This window comes from Drosophila subpulchrella, chromosome 2R, assembly GCF_014743375.2.
Source record: "Drosophila subpulchrella strain 33 F10 #4 breed RU33 chromosome 2R, RU_Dsub_v1.1 Primary Assembly, whole genome shotgun sequence".
Taxonomy (NCBI): Eukaryota; Metazoa; Arthropoda; class Insecta; order Diptera; family Drosophilidae; genus Drosophila; species Drosophila subpulchrella.
The window spans coordinates 8,323,644-8,343,938 of record NC_050611.1 but is presented as its reverse complement, the minus strand read 5'-3'; the positions used below and the strand labels follow the sequence as shown (position 1 = coordinate 8,343,938).

Here is a 20,295-nt window from a genome sequence, read left to right as displayed (position 1 = left end):
CGAAATCAGATTTAGCACACCGGGATACTTACCCATTGCAACAAGCCCAGTTTATATTGTGAAAAATTATATTATGCATATTTGTATATTTAATTAAAATAAATAATCACACCTTCCGTTATGACTTGTGAAACTCTCGGGTATCCAGAACTTGAGCAAAAACCATCGGAGAAAAAATTGGTAAGAACCAATTAATTTTTTTTTTGATGGATCCAATGGAACAGAACGACCATAGTTAGATAAAAATATTCAGGACTCACTGTTGAATTTGTATATAATAAAAGTCGTATCTCCGTTTTCTCGATTGCCTGTTAAGGGGATAGTTGGCTATCTGCCTGACAAAATTAGTTGCCGTAAAATCAAATCGAGTTTCAGGTTATGGTTTGTCTGAAAGAGAAAAAAAATTGCCCATACTTGGGTTAGCTCTCTACTTAAAAAGAAAAATAGCAAGATTTAGTTTTAGTTTATAAAAAGGCTAGTGTTTTAATACCCTGGACTTCTTCATTAGAAAGTACTGTGTAAAATAAAACAACTTACATATTAAAGTGATATCATAACCCAAGTGATTTCTGTGGTACCCTGTATATATTTATACCCGTTACTCGTAGAGTAAAAGGGTATACTAGATTCGTCGGAAAGTATGTAACAGGCAGAAGGAAGCGTTTCCGACCCCATAAAGTATATATATTCTTGATCAGGATCACTAGCCGAGTGGATCTAGCCATGTCCGTCTGTCCGTCTGTCCGTCTGTCCGTCAGTCTGTCCGGATGAACGCTGAGACCTCGGAAACTATGAGAGCTAGGCTATTGAGATTTGGCGTGCAGATTCCTGAGCTTTTTACGCAGCGCAAGTTTGTTTTAGCAGAGTGCCACGCCCACTCCAACGCCAACAAACCGCCCAAAACTGTGGCTCCTACAGTTTTGATGCTAGAATAAAAATTTTAAATGAAATGTATTGATCTCATCAATACCTATCGATTGACTCAAAACAAAAATTGCCACGCCCACTTGTACGCCCACAAACCGCCCACAAACTTCAAAAAATCGTAAATATGAACGTGGATATCTCGGAAACTATCAAGGATAGAGAATTGGGATCACAGATTTAGATTCCGCAGCGCAAGTTTGTTACGAAAATATACCACGCCCTTTCTAACGCCCACAAACCGCCCAAGGCTGTGGCGCCCACAATTTTCATGCTAGATACAAAATTTTAACTGAACTGTATTGGTCTCGGCAATACCTATCGATTGACCCAAAAAAAAATTTGCCACGCCCACTCTAACGCCCATAACGCTTAAATCTGTCTACCGCCGATAGGTGGCGCATTTCAATCTCGCTTTGCTGCTTGCATATCTCCATTTCCCTTTGGTCCCTTTAGCTGAGTAACGGGTATCTAATAGTCGAGGTACTCGACTATAGCGTTCTTCCTTGTTTTGTATTGGAAATCCTTAACAAATGTGGTTTATTTTTAAAGCAAAAGTCGCAACTGTGAAATTCTATTACAATGCTGACCGAATCGTTATTTTTCATGCACATAAGCTCTTGCGAATTCGCAGTGATAATTGTTTCGAACAGTTAGGGGGTGAGGATGCTTATATGCTTTTTAAAAGATTAATAAAAAAAATGGGTACTTAAAATAAAATGTCAACCCATAAGCCAATGTTGAATGTTGTGTATATTATTTATTTATTTATTTATTTACTATTTTTGGCAAAATGTGTATATATATTGTTATCTCCAAATTCTCGTCTATATACAATGTATATATGTATTTATATGCTACGGAAATAGTTAAAAGCACTTCGCACCGCTGATAAAAATGTGTTTTTAATTTTATGAGGCCATTAAGAGCTTGTGCCACACACCACAAAATTCCCAAAGAACGTGAAATCAACAGTTAATGGCTTCAATTATTTTGAGCCTGAATGACTATATGGATTATGTTCTATATTAATCAAGATGCAATAATCATGCCAATCGCAATATTATTTAATAACTCAAGAGATACAAACAAAGCTTTTACAGTTTTAAAAGGTGCATAAATGCAATAGTAACTAACTGTTATTTAATTGCTGTTTATCATTTAATAACTATACTTTTCAATAAAAATTAATTTTTTTCAGAGCATAAAAAATAAATATTAAGTATTGGCAATATCATTTAACATTGTTGTATTTTTATTTAAGTGTAAAATTTTGAAGAATTTTGTACTTCACATCACATCACAATTTGTCCAAGGGGAATCGGAACACTCAGTTAAAGTCGTCAACATTTTTTGACAAAATTTCCAATGAAGTTTTTTATGCATGACATCACAATAGTCTTGACCTCAATAAATTTTATTGAATTTGGCAAAGTATGAAATTGGTCTTATAATATGTACAATTTACATTGAATACAAAATATCTTTAAATTATAAGTATAAACAAGTAAACAATCATGTCTATGGCGATTCGTGGTATTCAGAATCTAAAACTCGAACAGTGTTACATTGCAAAATGAACTGCGAGTAAATAGTTTTGTGTGGATTTGTTAATTTGTTTTTAACAGATGTACATTGGGGTTTCTTATGTTTACTGTTAAAATAAGGAAGATCATAAAACAAATGTTTGGTTAAAGTCAATCGCCTAGATTAAAATAAACTTTCCCGTTGGTCCGGAGCCCTGCAACGTGGTCTGCCCCAGTTGTCGCCAACAGGTCACCACCCGTACAGAGCCGAAGGCCTCCACTAAGACGCACATCATAGCTCTGATCATGTGCCTCACCTGGTAAGCTCAGTCTTCTCAATATTTCATATCACCCTGCTTATCTGTAAAGTGATCTATCAATAACTTGACTTGAATAGAATATATACACACACAAAAATTGACTGGTTAAACTGACCAATATAAAACTAAAACGGACCGCAACCATCGAATTGTCAATTTCACCCATTAAGCAGATACTCTTACTTAACACTCAAACATAAGGGTTACTAAAAAAAATAGTTAGGTAACTATAAAAAAGGGTACATTGGACCCAACCCATGAATTGCAGCTAAATAACTATTTTTATAGTTATCATACCCAAAAAATATAGTTACTGAATTTTTTTTATAGTATTTATATACCTTTTAAATTGATAAACTTATAAATTCAATTTATTGATGCGTCACTGTATTTATAAGCAAATTAAAAAGAAACATTTTCAAATTGCACTTTTTAAAAGTGACTTCCAGCTGGTGTGAATAAATGTTAAAGACAAAGTAGACGCAACTATGTTAATAGTGTCTTAACTAAAAACAAAGTAAAAACAAATACATATGCAACTATTTGAAATAGTAAAGTACAATTTTGTATGGTTACTGAACTATCTGCATTGGTAAATTTTACCAACCAAATCTTGTTGGTATGTAGATTACGTGGTAATAATAACAACTTTATTTCTTATATTGTTTATAGCTGCTGGCCCTGTGCTTGCTGCCTCTACTGCACCCAATGCGCCCGGAACGCCGACCATCACTGTCCATCCTGTAACGCTTTTATAGGCACCTACGAGCGTTAAGAAACTTATGGCAGAAGTCATTGCTTTTCCGTGGTCTGCGGCCAGCAGGCGTGACGAAATGCAATCCAAACCATCTTTAAACTCCGTTGTTACCTCTCTTACATTCCTTAATACGCAATATTTTGATAGCACGCAAAACATTGTTGTACCAACTTAAGCTTTTGTATCCTTAGCACAGCAATAAAAAGATTCAAGGAAGAAACGAATGACATTTACTGGGATTTAGAAAAATGGTTTTCATGATCAGGGGTGTCACTGGAATATTTTCGGGAAATATTTTCAGGGAAAGTGTATGTACATACGTAAGCATCAATACAAGCTTCCCCCAAAACTTGGGTGTCTGTGACACCCCGTATGAGAATTTGTAGTGTATTGCAATAAGTTGACTTGCTTTCATACACTTCTAACTTAATATCCCTTAAGTACAACAAGTAATTATTCACAGCTCACAGGACTCAGTGCTTAGGGGATTCTAAATACTGCGCAGCGAAAATGGTGTGAATACTGACAGAGAGCTGATATTCCCTATATAATAGCTAAGTATCCGATTAAAACTTGCTTCGAAGATGAGATGGAATAAAAAAAAATAACTGATAAAGTTTATGAATAAGGAATTATGAAATAAAATACGTATAAGCCGAAGAACATGTTTAAATCTACACATAGCTTTGGTCGGAAATTGCTTAGTGAGCGCTTCGTAGGCTATACGAAATTCCCACCACTCTCGCAAATGGAAAGAACGGACAGAAAACGAATTTTAGGTGCCGCCTGCGAAGCTCACTTCAGTCGACTGCCTGAATTCAACCGCGTAGCACTTCGGTCGGAAATAAATAAAGCGAATAATGGAGAACAATTTCCCGTACGACCAGCAGCAAACTGATTCTCCCCAGGCACCGCCCTCTTCTGACAACACCCAGGTCTATCCTAATTTGCATCAGCCCCAGCCGATTTTGACTCCTCAGATAATGCAGGGTAATTTTGACATACTACATGTGGATTATTTATGCTTTAAGAGCAGGTATATGTTTTATAAAATTTGATAAGACCTTTATCAGTATTAGGTTAGGTTAGGTAGGAGTGGTTGGAGACTAAATATTAGTCCCCTCACTTAGGCCACAATGGGCCCCTTGTGATACCACATGATCTCTGAAAGATCCGTTTCCCTAGCTCATGGGTTTTCTGCCTTCGCGAAGTATTCTGTTCTTCTCAAGAAACATAGTAGTTTTTCAATGCTTACGTCCTGAATGGCCGCAAGGTTCGGAAGTGTGTAGCTACCTAGGGTTTGAAAGCGCTTTAGGTTATGCGCTGGGCAGAAGCATAGGAGGTGTTCGATGCTCTCCTCTTCGTCTATCTCTTTGCAGCTGCGGCAGAAGTCGTGGTTACTTAGACCCAGCCTTATCGCATGAGTCCCTATAAGACAGTGGCCCGTGAGGGCATTTAGGAGAGTGGAGATGTCCTCCCTGCTACATTGTAGGAGAGTTTTTGTTTTTTTCGTTTTGTAGTTTGGCCATGTGAGTCTAGAATTGTGGCATGTTGAGATTGAGTTCCAACGGTTGTTGGAAAGAGTATACAATCTCTGCCTGAGATGGAGCTTGCAGGTAGCCATGGGCATCCCTACCGTGTCCTTATCACGAAGGATATCGGCGGTTGTCCCCTGTCTTGTTAGCTCGTCTGCTATGCAGTTGCCCTCAATGTTGCGGTGCCCAGGCACCCAGATGAGGTTGATTCTCAGATGAGTGGCCATCTCGTTAAGAGATTTGCGGCATTCAGAGATTGTTTTTGAGCTCGTTGTGTAGGAGTCGAGGGCCCTGAGGGCAGCTTGGCTATCCGAAAAGATGAAGATATCAATGTCTTTATGTACAGACGTGTTCAGGTGGGTAGTGGCTTCCTGAATTGCCATCACTTCCGGTCGTCTAAATTCACCTCTATGTGGAGGTCCTCCACTACCTGGGTATTGTTAGGGAAGTGTGTGTCTAACAGTAGTTCAAGGGTTTCCTGACTGTTTTCCGTCCAGCCATCAGCATTGGTTTTAAGATAGCCAATGGTTGCTGGAGCTTTAGCTAGAATTCTTCTGAGTCTGGATGCCTCCGCAGTAGATTCTATGCTACTGCAGAAGTTAGCCCAGGCACTTCGTTTTGATATTCTTATTTCCTTTTTGTATAGGCTTAGTTTTGTATGATATAAATTCCAGGAGGATTCGCTATTGTTATATTTAGCTTTATTGAAGTAAGTTCTACACTCTCTTTTAAGGTTCGCCAGGGTTGGGTTCCACCATGGGGGTTTGTGCTTTGTTTTGACTGTTCTACTTGGGCAAGCCCTTTTTAAGGCCTCATCGCAGATATCAGTAAAAGTGTTAACTAGGTTATCTAATTCTTGACGGTTGCGTATGCGTGTCGGGGGAGCGTATAGGTTCATGTTGAGGAGATTTTTGTAGTATCCCCAGTTGGTTAATCTTAGATTAGTGATGTTCTCGGCGGGAGGATAGTCTAGACTTATTGTAAATTCTATGTAACGGTGGTCTGAGAATGAGTGTTCGATCCCCACCTTCCACGCTTCTAGTTGGTTAAGTAGGGGATCAGATATTAGAGTAATGTCTAGTACTTCCCTCCTATTTCTAGTGATGAAAGTTGGGTCATTACCTTTGTTGCAGATGAATAGATTTGATTGAAGGAGATAGTCGTAGAGTAACTCACCCCTTTCGTTGGTGTTTGTACTTCCCCATTGTGTGTGGTGTGAGTTAGCGTCCCCACCCAGGATGAGTTCCTTAGATGAGTGAGTGCGTATGAGTTGTTGTGTAGTGGTGTTTGGTAGTGGCCCTTCGTAGTCGTGAGCCAGATAGAATGATGCTATGGTGTGATGGGTGTGTTCGTTTAGCTCCAGTCTGACCGTGGTAAGGTCGCCTTCGCTAAACTGTGTTATAAGAAATGTATTAAAGTGTGTCTTTGTAAGAATGCAGGTTCTGGTTTTACCCTTGTCCTTGGTGTAAAATCGCTTGTATAGGGGGGTTGATAAGCCACAGATGTTGTTACCAACAATCCATGGCTCTTGAATGAGGACTACGTCTATGTTGCCTGTTGCCAGGCGGGTGAGGAGGGCAGCGGATGCTGCCTTGCTGTGGTGTAGATTAATTTGCAGACTGGGGTCGGGCTGGGTACCCTCCGCTTCCTCCGCTATGTCCTGGAGAACAGAGCGCCCTGGTCGGGTTGTGTCCTGGGTGCACAGCTGTTTCAGGCTCTCCGTCAGCTCCGAGTCGGTTGACACGTAGCCGGTGAGGGTGGCCTCTTCGTGATCTGGTTCGTCGTCGCTCGGGGGTTCGTACGACGCACAGGCAGCCAGGTTGTCTGCCGCTATCTTATCGGTGTCATAAATACGAAGCTGCACCTTATCGAACCCGTAGTTCACTCTGTGCTGTTGGGCTGCGAGGGGTTCCAAGCAGGTCTGGTTCAGGAGGATAACCACGCTCATGGTGACTCGCTCGGTTTTCTCCACCCTGACCACCTTCCAACCGTCTGTTGGAAGTTTTGGGTTGAACCTGGTCAGCAGGCTGAGTATAGCCTCTGGTTCCGATGGTTCCGACGGCAGCCACACCCTCGCCCTCGGTCGAGACGGGATGTCTCCAGCCTCACAAACTGCCAGCTTGGCCCCGGGGTAGACCTCGCCGACTTTGGTAATTGCAGCCTTGTAGAGTGCTGCCGATCTCTCGTCTTCGCAGGCGATCAACTTTACGTTGCCCTGGTACCACCCTGCATCTGTGCAATCGGGTGGCGGGCCTGGGTTTTCGTCCAGCACTTTCAAGGCCACTGTCGCAAGGGCCCGTCTAACCAGACCCCATTGGTTTCTTGGGATCCTACCGCCTTCATCGCTCTGGTCGATGACACCAATGATCTTCCGACCCTTTACCACTTCCGCAAAGGATCTCGACCATGTGCCGCGGTTGGTTACTTTGGCCTTCTTGCTCGCTGGTTGAGCTGACTCCATCGACCTCTCTCGCTTGTTGCTGGTAGTCATAGCGATGTCGAAGTCTGGGATACTTGCCTTTGCCCAGGCTATGTCCTCTTGGATTTTCAGGTAATCCAATTTCGATGTCTGATCCTCACGTATCGGATTGGTGGCCAGCCGTTTGAGGATCCTAGAAGCCTTCTTTCTTTCAAGAGGTCCTGCCTGGTTAGGTGGTACCCTCTTAAACTCCTTTGCCCTGGTACTCACCACGAGACCGGCTTTAGCGCTCCCCTCAGGTTGGAGTGGCTGGTTAGCCACACCTACGCTGGTGGGAGGCTTGGGCTTGTCGCTATGGCGAGTTGGGCTTAGCCGGCTGCCTTGTTCGCTGGCCTTGGCAGGGGTGGACGTCACATGGACTGGGGTGGTCAGAGCCGTGATCTTGCTCTTTCTCTCGTCGTTGGTTGCGACTTCCGACTTTATAAGAGTGTCGGGCTCTTGTATTGTGCAGTCTTTTGGTTTTTTATTTGTTATATTCTCCATTCGTAATTCCCACGAGCTGCGGAGAAAGGACAGGTCCACCCGGGCAGAGATCCGCCGTACCTGGGGAAGGCTGACTTAGAACAGGCGGTCGCCACTTGCCTGAGCTCACCGTTTGAGACTGAGTTATTTGATGACTCGGGCTCCCAGCCAGATTGACTCTCGGCACGGTACGAGTGACACCTTAGTCCAGCCCGGGGTGAGATGAGTTGTGTGGGTAGGGAAGAGGTAGGTTCAAAGAGTGTGGGAAGGGGTGTGTGTGAGCTATTTGTCGGAGACGGCAGCACAAGCGCGACGTCGGTACTGCTACGGCGCAGATACCCGCTGACTGTCCGGGGCTACTTATTTGCGCTTCGTGTTGGGGGCTTGGCGGTAGCCGGGCCGTGTCCAACTTCCACGCTTATTCGTAGCTACCCTGGAGAACCAGGACGCTCGCTATCCGCAACCTGCGACCCGTTCGGTAGCCTTCAGCTCGGCGCCCTCAGAGCCATCCCACTAGCTCTTTAGCTCAGTATTGGTTCAACATAATTTTTGTACAATACGGAATTAACAAATCTATTTGGTTTCTTCCAGCACCCCCCAATGTGTTGGGTGGTGTACCATCCGTGGCCACGTGTCCGAGTTGCGGAGTCCGTAGGGAAACGAAGGTCGAGTTCGAGCCAAGTTCCAAAACCCATTTGCTGGCCCTCCTTATCTGCATGGTGGGGTATGTGAATCGAGTTTGCTGCCTTGACAATGAACTAATACCACCTATCTGGTCTTTCAGGGGCATTTGCTGCTGCTGCATTCCCTACTGCACCGACTCCTGCCAGTCGGCCAAACACACCTGCAGTAGCTGTGGAGCCTATGTGGGCACATACAAGAACTAGAAGTCCCACCCGAAAACCAAATGTTACAAAGATAAATCTCAAAAGAGCAAATATAATTTGTTCAAGTATATTAATATTGACGTCATGCTACGCGAAAAATGTAGCGGAACGAAACCCTGTATTCTCAATAAAATTCCACCATTGATCTTCGAAATCAGATTTAGCACACCGGGATACTTACCCATTGCAACAAGCCCAGTTTATATTATGAAAAATTGTATTATGCACATTTGTATATTCAATTAAAATAAATAATCACAGCTTCCGTTACGACTTGTGAAACTTGCGGGTATCCTGAGCTCGAGCAAAAACCATCGGAGAAAAAATTGGTAAGAACCAATTAATTTTTTTTTTTGATGGATCCAATGGAACAGAACGACCATAGTTAGATAAAAATATTGAGGACTCACTGTTGAATTTGTATATAATAAAAGTCGTATCCCCGTTTTCTCGATTGCCTGTTAAGGGGAGAGTTGGCTATCTGCCTGACAAAATTAGTTGCCGTAAAATCAAATCGAGTTTCGGGTTATGGTTTGTCTGCAAGAGAAAAAATAATGCCCATTTATACTTGTGTTAGCTCTCTACTTAAAAAGAAAAATAGCAAGTTTTAGTTAGAAAATCAATATACTTTGAATGGATGGAAAACCAATTTTCTTAACTTTATATCTTTCAGAAAAAAGTTAAAAAGCCGTAAGAAAACTTCACCTCAAAAAAATATTGGTTTTCATCTGCTTGTTCTTCTTCAAAAATCAATTGATAATCAATTGAGCTATACTTTTATAAAAAGGCTAGTGTTTAAATACCCTGGACTACTTCATTAGAAAGTACTGTGTAAAATAAAACAACTTATATTTTAAAGTGATATCATAACCCAAGTGATTTCTGTGGTACCCTGTTTATATTTTTGTATGGGAAATCCTTAACAAATGTTGTTTATTTTTAAAGCAAAAGTCGCAACTGTGAAATTCGATTACAATGCTGACCGAATCGTTATTTTTCATGCAGATAAGCTCTTGCGAATTCGCAGTGATAATTGTTTCGAACAGTTAGGGGGTGAGGATGCTTATATGCTTTTTAAAAGATTAATAAAAAAAATGGGTACTTAAAATAAAATGTCAACCCATAAGCCAATGTTGAATGTTGTGTATATTATTTATTTATTTATTTACTATTTTTGGCAAAATGTGTATATATATTGTTATCTCCAAATTCTCGTCTATGTACAATGTATATATGTATTTATATGCTACAGAAATAGTTAAAAGCACTTCGCACCGCTGATAAAAATGTGTTTTTAATTTTATGAGGCCATTAAGAGCTTGTGCCACACACCACAAAATTCCCAAAGAACGTGAAATCAACAGGGAATGGCTTCAATTATTTTGAGCCTGAATGACTATATGGATTATGTTCTATATTAATCAAGATGCAATAATCATGCCAATCGCAATATTATTTAATAACTCAAGAGATACAAACAAAGCTTTTACAGTTTTAAAAGATGCATAAATGCAATAGTAACTAACTGTTATTTAATTGCTGTTTATCATTTAATAACTATACTTTTCAATAAAAATTAATTTTTTTCAGAGCATAAAAAATAAATATTAAGTATTGGCAATATCATTTAACATTGTTGTATTTTTATTTAAGTGTAAAATGTTGAAGAATTTTGTACTTCACATCACATCACAATTTGTCCAAGGGGAATCGGAACACTCAGTTAAAGTCGTCAACATTTTTTGACAAAATTTCCAATGAAGTTTTTTATGCATGACATCACAATAGTCTTGACCTCAATAAATTTTATTGAATTTGGCAAAGTATGAAATTGGTCTTATAATATGTACAATTTACATTGAATACAAAATATCTTTAAATTATAAGTATAAACAAGTAAACAATCATGTCTATGGCGATTCGTGGTATTCAGAATCTAAAACTCGAACAGTGTTATATTGAAAAATGAACAGCGAGTAAAAAGTTTTGTGTGGATTTCTTAATTTGTTTTTAACAGATGTACATTGGGGTTTCTTATGTTTACTGTTAAAATAAGGAAGATCATAAAACAAATGTTTGGTTGAAGTCAATCGCCTAGATTAAAATAAACTTTCCCGTTGGTCCGGAGCCCTGCAACGTGGTCTGCCCCAGTTGTCGCCAACAGGTCACCACCCGTATAGAGCCGAAGGCCACCACCAAGACGCACATCATAGCTCTGATCATGTGCCTCACCTGGTAAGCTCAGTCTTCTCAACATTTCATATCACCCTGCTTATCTGTAAAGTGATCTATCAATAACTTGACTTGACTAGGGTCCCGTTTCTAGTAGTTTCAGCCTGTGTTAAGCTGATAAGCATGTCTTCCACCCAGAAGATTTAATAAAGGCACTTATGTTTTTGAGATTAATCTCCGATATTTCGGTAGGATCGTCGATGAAGGGACTTCTTAAGTGTTTCAGTCTGAGTTTGCATAGGGCTGGGCAGAAGCAGAGAAGGTGTTTCCGCTTCTTCCTCATCCCTACAGCTTCTGAAGAAATCATTTTGCGGGGCTTTTAGCCTGCCGGCATGTGCGCCAACAAGCCAGTGGCCTGTAAGAGCTCGAATCAACATGCCACACTCTGTGCGGCTAAGTTTGAGTAACTCCGAGGTTTTTTTGTTGCCTATCACAGGCCATGTCTGATGAGAGATACGACACTGTGGTGCGTTTTGCCAATGGGTGTTCTCTAGTGTGTTGAAGTAGTTTTTTATATTTAGCTTGCAAGTAGCCATGGGCATACCGACACTCTCCTCTCCTGGGAGGAGAGGCTTGGTGGTGCCCTGCCTGGCTAATTCGTCCGCTGTGCAGTTGCCTACGATGTCCCGGTGACCCGGAACCCATATTAGGCTGATAGTAAGCTGATTTGCCATCTCGTGGAGAGATCTGCGACAGTCTGCTATTGTACGGGAGTTGGTGTTTGTCGAGTAGATCGGTTTAATAGCCGCTTGGCTGTCACTATATATGTTTAGGTGTCCTCTCTGGAGGCTAAAGTTCCCTAAACAGGATAGTGCTTCTTTTATAGCGTGGACCTCCGCCTGAAAGACGGTACAGTGGTCCGGGAGCCTGAATGACTTCCTGATGTCTAATTGTTCGGAGTATACACCTCCGCCAACGTGTCCTTTTAATTTGGAGCCATCTGTATAGAAACAGATTGCGTCCGTCTTGCCTGGTCGGCCCTGCTCCCATTTCTCTCTATCAGGAATCAGGGCCTCAAAGGGTGTGTGACTATATTCAATGGATTTGCATAGATCCGAGATCTTCGGAATCGATTTATCATGCTGGAGAATTTTAGCAATCCTCAATCCTCAATCGAATAGCTGCCGATTTGGCCCTTTCCATGCCTGCTAAGTCCAGGCTAGGAAGGTTCAAGATCGCCTTCAGCGCTTCATTCGGGGTGGTTCGAAGGGCTCCACTAATACACAAAGCCGACATTCGCTGTACTTTGTTTGGAGGAGTCAGTATGCATTGTTTGTGCAAGGCGGTCCACCACAGAGCCACTCCGTACAGTAGGATTGGCTTGACTACCGCTGTAGTCCCCCCTATTCTAGGGGACATGCCCCATCTTAGCCCAATTGCTTTTTTACAGGAGTAAAGTGCAATGGTCGCTTTTTTGGATCTCTCTTGGTTGTTTAAGCCCCATTTTAGGCGCTTATCTAGTACTAACCCCAATTACCTGGCGTGATCGCTAAAAGAGAAATTACAATTGTTTAGAATGGGTGGGTTAAGTTGTGGAATTTTGTACCTATTTGTAAATAGAACAATTTCCGTTTTCGAGGGACTTACCCCGAGTCCGTTCGCTATCGTCCATTCCGATAGTATTTTAAGTTTAGCGGTCATAAGATCGCAAAGTGTTTGTGGATATTTTCCATTAAAGATGAGGGCGACGTCGTCTGCGTATGCCACGACCTTACAACCTCCTCCTTCCAGAATCCGCAGTAGTTTATTTACTGCGATATTCCACAAGAGGGGTGATAGTACACCTCCTTGCGGGGTGCCTCTGTTCACTAGTCTAGTCTGGGTTGAGGTGACCATTCTGCTTATTAGCAATTTATGGATTAGCCTCACCATTGGCGGCTCAACCCCTAGTTCTATGAGAGATTCTGTTATAGCAGTGGGGAGAACGTTATTGAAGGCTCCCTCTATATCCAGAAAGGCGATCAGTGTGTACTCCTTGATGCTGAGTGATTTCTCGAAGCTGCTTACCACCAAGTGTAGCGCCGATTCGGTTGACTTACCTTTGGTGTAAGCGTGCTGTGCTTCTGATATTTGTGTCGGGTCTACAGTGGCCCTTATGTGTAGGCTTATCATTCTTTCAAAGCTCTTAAGCAGGAATGATGTTAGGCTTATTGGCCTAAAATCCTTTGCTGTGGTGTGAGTGGCCTTCCCTGCCTTGGGAATGAACACCACCTTTGTTTCTTGCCATGCTGTTGGTAGTTCTCCTACCGCCAGGATGGATTGGAAGATTTTTTTCAACCAGTTTATGGCTATTTGTCCTGCTTGTTGTATGTGAGCCGGTGTGATCCCGTCCGGTCCCGGCGATTTGTATGGTTTGAAACTATGAATGGACCATTTCATGTTGCGGTCTGATAGGAGTGGATCTAATTCGATTCGTTCTCCTGCTCCTCTTTCAGGAGGATGACCTGCTTGTTGGCTACCCGGGAAGTGAGCGTCTAGGTCCAAGGACTCTTTACTGGAGTCTGACCATGATTCATTTGCTTTTTGAAGATAGCCCAAAGGCGCGGCTGTCTTAGAGAGTATTTTCCAGAGCCTTGCGGCATCAGTTGTTTTTTCTATCTCAGAGCAGAGCGTCTGCCATGCCGTTCGTTTTGCTCTTCTAATGGCCTTTTTGTAAGAGGCTAGTTCATACTTGTAGTTCAGCCAGTTAGTGTCGTCATTTCCCGCCTTTGATCTGTTAAACAGGCATCTGCAGTTGGTTCTGAGGATTGATAGTTGAGGGTCCACCAGGGGGGTTTTTGCCTTCCCCGTGGTTTATCTGTGGGGCACGCCACTTTGAAGGCAGTGTTGCATGTCTCTGTGAATTTATATACTCTTTCGTCCAGCTCCTGTGGGTTTGTGATGCTTTCTGACGGTTCCATGGGGAGGATATTTGTCTGAACTTCTTTTTACCTGTGCCAGTCGGCTCGTCTGGGGTTAGCGAAGCTGACCGGCAAGGGCGAATCAAGGGACAATACAGTTTCTATGAATCTACGGTCCGAAAAGGAGTGCTCGTCAGAGACTGCCCAGTTTTTGACTGCGCCTACGAGTGAGTCTGATACCAAAGTTAGATCTATGATCGTTTGGCAAGCTTTAGCTATGAATGTAGGGACATTGCCCATATTGCATAAGAATAGGTTCGAATTTAGGATGAAATCAAAAAGAGACTCACCTCTGTCGTTGTTGCTTGGGCAACCCCACTGGGTGTGATGGGCGTTGGCGTCACAGCCTATTACCAAACCTTTCCTGAGCTTTTCGCATTCCTATGCCAGTCCTCTGACCAGCGCATCTGGGGGGTTTTCCTTTTCAAAGGCCAAGTAGGCCGATAGGATCCTTATAGAGCCACTTTGCAGCTCCAGGCTTACTGCGGTGTTGTCTCCGTTGCTGTAATTGCGAAGTAGAAATATACTAAGATGCCTTTTGGCTAATATGCAGGTTCGAATTTTACCTTCTTTGGGGTCAAGCATAAGCTTGTATTCCTGTTCCTAGTCCAGAAACCCTGCCTCCTACAACCCAAGGTTCCTGTACAAGGACTAGGTCGGCTCCGCCTTCTGTCAGGCGAAGCAGAAGTGCAGCAGACGCTGCTTTACTGTGGTGAAGGTTTATTTGTAGAAGTCTTAGTGACATCTACGGCTTCAACCTCCACCACAGTGACGTCGGCCTCCTCTGTATCGCTGAGGTCTACGTCCTCGATAGCCGGTCCGAGCGCTCGCAACTCTCTGCTTAGCGACGAATCGGTGGAGTAGCCGTCCTCCGGCCCACCAGGTGCCTCCAACTCCTCAGCAAGCACCTGCTCGGCTGGGTTGCCGGCAGAGCTACTAGCGGCGTTGGAGTCGCCCTTATATACCTTGATGTGTATCGCACTGAACCCGAAGTTCAGCACTCCTCGAGCAGTCTCGATCGGAGCAACTGACTCCTTGTTCAGGACCAACACAGCCTGGTTGACGTCCCCTTCATGCTCCTCCACCTTGACGACTTTCCAGCCCTTCGTGGGGAGGTGCGGGTTGCATTCTGTGGGGGCCAGTCGTTAATGGAAGTAGAAGCTTTTGAGAGAAATCAAAGTAAAGTCATTTTTGCATGTAAATTCGCATATGTCTAACAGCTAAACGCAGAGTATAGCAGAGAGCAGCGAGTATCGTCTCGCTGACCCGCTTACACGTACAGCCTGTCAGCATAACAGCCTCTCTTTCTCGCGCGCACCGAAAACGTGTGAAGGCAGAAAGGAGAACAGATTCTGGAAAGATCCCGTTAGGTGTGCTTAGCAACGCCGCAGCGTACAGCCAGCTTCTCGCGTCAAGAGTTCTCGTTCACTTCGTTTACAACTTTAAATGAAAACGGACGCAAGGCTGCTGCCGTAGTTAGAATACAAACGGAAAATTACAACCCACGCGGTTCGGTTACCGTCTAAGTGTGTGTGCACCGGCCAAGTCTATGCTAACAGGAGGATCATATATATTTGTACACCCAACTGCTGGTAAATAAGAACACGCGAATTTAACCGCATAGGCAGGCTATTGAGTGGCGTGTATTTCTGTTTTTTTTTTTTTTGTAATAGGAAAAGAAAGGAGGTTCTGTCGAAAGCGACCGGCAACATCAGCGCCAGCGCGGCGTGATCGCGCCGTTTTTAATTCCGCGACCGGTCGGCCAAGACGAGACTTTTTCCGGGTGTCAGTTCAAGCCAACCTGCCACGGCGGGGTTGCCACCTGCGGACACGTGTCGCGCTAGGTGCCCCCTGCGATCAGCAAAGGCGCGAACATTCTGGAAGGCGACCGAGGCTACAGATTGCCGCGAACGGCGTAAATCTCTGGCCCGGCATCCCACCAACCGCATGCCACGTGCGGCCTTGTAAGAACCGCCCTAATCGAAGGAAGTCTACCTGAGTGACCACTGTGGCTAGTGCATAACCTCACCCACACGCGCCACGCGCGGCATCCACCGTCCCAGCTCTGGCTGAGCCATAGAGCGACATTTTGGAGGGCAGCAGCCATTTTTGGACCACTGATCGTAGTCGTGGTCAGACTTGGATAAGGAGGTGAACGGATACCGGATGTGACTTTTGCTATTACACCCACATCGCCTCACCAACACGCGCCACGCGCGGCAACGGAATTCTCAGCTCTGGCTAGTGCCGTAAGCAGTATCTAGGAAGGCGATTTGGAGAGCAACAGACCCGGCACTTCGCCCGTATTCGCCACGTGCGGCTTGCCGATGGGAAAAGCCTCACCATAGGCGATTGCGTTTGAAGGAGAGCAGCAGACCCGGCACTTCGCCCGTATTCGCCACGTGCGGCTTGCCGATGGGAGAAGCCTCACCATAGGCAAATGTATTTGGAGGAGAGCATCGATTGATCAGACCTGCTGTCTGGCATGCGAAGACTGTCGGAGGCCCTAACTTTTGTGTAGTTTAACTTTCGATCTATGTAGAGTAATTTTTCGGTACTAGCTTATGTAGCGTACCTTGGAATTGATTTAGTAGTAATTTTCTTTGAGTTTTGAAAATGACCATCCGTACATTCCACATAACTTACCTTGTCAGAAATTAATATGTTAACTTGTCTTAAAAGCATCCTTGCAGAGCATTTTCGATGGGCCCACCGAACCTGCATCGCCGGAGTTTTGCGTAAGTGAAATATTGTTACCACCATATTGATTTTCTGACATTTGACCTATATATAAATGATATTATGATTATGCGTGCCAGATTTGGCACAAAAATTCAAAAATCAAATTTAACTCAAAATATAACAAAACTCAATCTGACCGAATAACCGTCCGTTTGATTAAACGGACGGTTATTCGGTCAGATTGAGTTTTGTTATATTTTGAGTTAAATTTGATTTTTGAAGATGAAAGAATTTAAGTTGTATTGAAATCATGATTGTAGTTTCTAATTTTCCTTTGCTAATTGAAGTTGATAGTTCAACAATGGTTGATTGAATTTGTAACGCGGAATCGTGATTGATCTTTCTATGCCGCCGCTATATAAAGTAAAAATGTGAATAATGAATAAACATTGGATAAGGGATAACCGCAAACAATTTCACACGAGTTATCATAGTAGGGAGGGTACAGTACAGAAAGGGGCGGCAATATCATCGAGCCACCCTAACTCTTAATGTTTCCTGATTCGCTTGTGCATTCAACGTCCGTCCGCGTAAGTCCGTTTACACCCATTATTTTTGTTCGATCCTTTTAGATTACCGCTTAGTGCACTTAAAACTTTTTTTTTCGAGTAGTACGGTGCGTGTTATAGAGAAGACTAGGAAGATCCCACGACAATCCGACGAGCTTAGCAACGAGCAATGCTAGAAGTGCACGAACCCGAACCTTCCTATACACTAGGTTATCCATAGTCTAGTGAACGCAGGTCTGAAAACCCGAAGGGGCATCAAATGGCCCTAGCTGTCTGCTACAATTCTTGCAACATGAAGAGGATGTCCACCGGCGCCTTGATCGCTGCTGGAAGCCAGATCCTGGCTCGGGGTCTACTGGGGACATCGCACCAGTCTAGCGCGACGATGGTCGCCCCTTCGTAGACCTCAACGAGCTTGCTCGTCGCCTGTTTATACAAGTCAGCCGACCGCTGACTGTCGCAGGCCACCACCTTGACGCTGCTCTGGTACCAGCCCGCGTCCATGCAGCAGGGCGAGGTGCCTGGCTTCTCCCGTACCATGCGCAGGCAAATGAGGGAAAGGTGGGACTCCTCTGCCTTCCACTTGTTCCTGGGGATCCTGCCCTACGGATTTCCCCTGTCAATTAGGCCGAGTAGGACACGCTTCTTCGTGATTTCGGCGAACGAGACCGATGGCTGGATGTTAGATCTCTTCGCCGATGGTCCGGGTAGTTCGAGGGATCGCTGCCTTTTCGCCTGAGTCCCTTCTTGAGTGGGCTTATCCTGCCCGTAGTTAGGAAGCACCTTCCTTGCCCACTCTACCTTTTTAAGCCATTCAGGCGAAGGTGTGGCAACGGTGCTTATAGTGTGTGAGTGCAGAGTCGCGGAGGCGTTTGCGGCTGGCTTTCTGCCACCCGTCATCCCCAGTTTGGGATGCGGCCCTTTCGGAACCGTGCTGGTATGGATGGTGGAACCAGTGTTCAGCTTGTCCATGGGTTTTTTGAGAGTTCCCGTCTCTGTTTTTTGTGTTGTGTTGTTCGTTTGCTTTTTATGTTCCATAATTGGTCCCACGAGTTGCGGAGAAGGGGAAAAGTCCGCCCGGGCAGAGATCCGCGATGCCCGGGTAAGGCGATTTACTGGGGTTTCTGTCCTCCTTCACAGTTGGCCTCGATAGAGGTCGTCCGCTATCCGCAACCTGCGACCCCCTCGGTTGCCCCAGCTAGGCGACTTTCGAACCATCTCACAAGTTCCTCAGCCGAGCTGATATTTTCTATATAAAAGCAAAGTACCCGGTCATAACTTGCTTCGAAGATGGGATGGAATAAAAAAAATGATTGGTGATGATAAGGAATTATGAAATAAAATACATATAAGCCGAAGAACATGTTCTAATCTACACATAGGTTTGGTCGGGAATTGCTTAGTAAGCGCATCGTTGGCTACACGAAATTCACTATCGCAAATGGAAGGAACGGACAGAAAACGAATTTTAGGTCCCGTCTGCGGAGATCACTTCAGTCGACTGCCTGAACTCAACCGCGTAGCACTTCGGTCGGAAAAAAATAAAGCGAATAATGGAAAAGAATTTCCCGTACGACCAGCAGCAAACTCATTCTCCCCAGGCACCGCCCTGTTATGACAACACCCAGGTCTATCCTAATTTGCATCAGCCCCAGCCGATTTTGACTCAACCTCAGATAATGCAGGGTAAGTACTAACAAATACATACCTTATTAAATGGACATTACCTACGCGAAGTCTAAAACATTATGAAGACCACGTTCATATTGAGAAAGATGTATATGATGAAAATAGAATTTTGACATACTATATGTGGGTTTTTTATGCTTTGAGAGCAAGTATATGTTTTATAAAATTTGATAAGACCTCTATCAGTATTGGTTCTACATAATACTTGTACAATGCGGAATTGACAAATCTATTTGGTTTCTTCCAGCACCCCCCAATGTGTTGGGTGGTGTACCATCCATGGCCACGTGTCCGAGTTGCGGAGTCCGTAGGAAAACGAAGGTAGAGATCGAGCCAAGTACCAAAACCCATATGCTGGCCCTCCTTATCTGCTTGGTGGGGTATGTGAATCGATTTTGCTGCCTTGACAATGAACTAATACCACCTATCTGGTTTTTCAGGGGCATTTGCTGCTGCTGCATTCCCTACTGCACCGACTCCTGCCAGTCGGCCAAACACACCTGCAGTAGCTGTGGAGCCTATGTGGGCACATACAAGAACTAGAAGCCCACCCGAAAACCAAATGTTACAAAGATAAATCTCAAAAGAGAAAATATAATTTGTTCAAGTATATAAATATTGACGTCATGCTACGCGAAAAGTGTAGCGGAACGAAACCCTGTATTCTCAATAAAATTCCACCATTGATCTTCGAAATCAGATTTAGCACACCGGGATACTTACCCATTGCAACAAGCCCAGTTTATATTGTGAAAAATTCTATTATGCATATTTGTATATTTAATTAAAATAAATAATCACACCTTCCGTTACGACTTGTGAAACTTGCGGGTATCCAGAACTTGAGCAAAAACCATCGGAGAAAAAATTGGTAAGAACCAATTATTTTTTTTTTTTATGGATCCAATGGAACAGAACAACCATAGTTAAATAAAAATATTTAGGACTTACTGTTGAGTTTATATACAATAAAAGTCGTATCTTCGTTTTCTCGATTGCCTGTTAAGGGGAGAGTTGGCTATCTGCCTGACAAAATTAGTTGCCGTAAAATCAAATCGAGTTTCGGGTTATGGTTTGTCTGAAAGAGAAAAAATAATGCCCATTTATACTTGTGTTAGCTCTCTACTTAAAAAGAAAAATAGCAAGTTTTAGTTAGAAAATCAATATACTTTGAACGGATGGAAAACCTATTTTCTTAACTTTATATCTTTCAGAAAAAAGTTAAAAAGCCGTAAGAAAACTTCACCTCAAGAAAATATTGGATTTCATCTGTTTGTCCTTCTTCAAAAATCAATTGATAAATGGCTTGAGCTAGACTTTTATAAAAAGGCTA

The 20,295-nt window shown here is 43.4% G+C and overlaps 3 protein-coding genes across 3 annotated transcripts; all 3 read left to right on the top strand.

Moving 5' to 3' along the window:
* Positions 1-120: 120 nt before the first annotated feature.
* LOC119549707 (lipopolysaccharide-induced tumor necrosis factor-alpha factor homolog) lies at positions 121-3,545 on the top strand. The gene is made up of 3 exons (XM_037857934.1): positions 121-180; positions 2,634-2,770; positions 3,443-3,545. Exons 1-3 carry the CDS (start codon positions 121-123, stop codon positions 3,543-3,545), a joined length of 300 nt encoding a protein of 99 aa, XP_037713862.1.
* Positions 3,546-4,349: 804 nt separating this feature from the next.
* On the top strand, positions 4,350-9,155 carry LOC119550817 (lipopolysaccharide-induced tumor necrosis factor-alpha factor homolog). Its single transcript, XM_037859758.1, has 3 exons — positions 4,350-4,517; positions 8,595-8,727; positions 8,788-9,155. The coding sequence occupies exons 1-3, from the start codon at positions 4,388-4,390 to the stop codon at positions 8,888-8,890; spliced, it is 366 nt and encodes a 121-aa protein (XP_037715686.1). The 5' UTR covers positions 4,350-4,387; the 3' UTR covers positions 8,891-9,155.
* A 9,611-nt stretch (positions 9,156-18,766) lies between these two features.
* Positions 18,767-19,769, top strand: LOC119550344 (lipopolysaccharide-induced tumor necrosis factor-alpha factor homolog). Its single transcript, XM_037858964.1, has 3 exons — positions 18,767-18,959; positions 19,210-19,342; positions 19,403-19,769. The coding sequence occupies exons 1-3, from the start codon at positions 18,827-18,829 to the stop codon at positions 19,503-19,505; spliced, it is 369 nt and encodes a 122-aa protein (XP_037714892.1). The 5' UTR covers positions 18,767-18,826; the 3' UTR covers positions 19,506-19,769.
* The last annotated feature ends 526 nt before the right edge of the window (positions 19,770-20,295 follow it).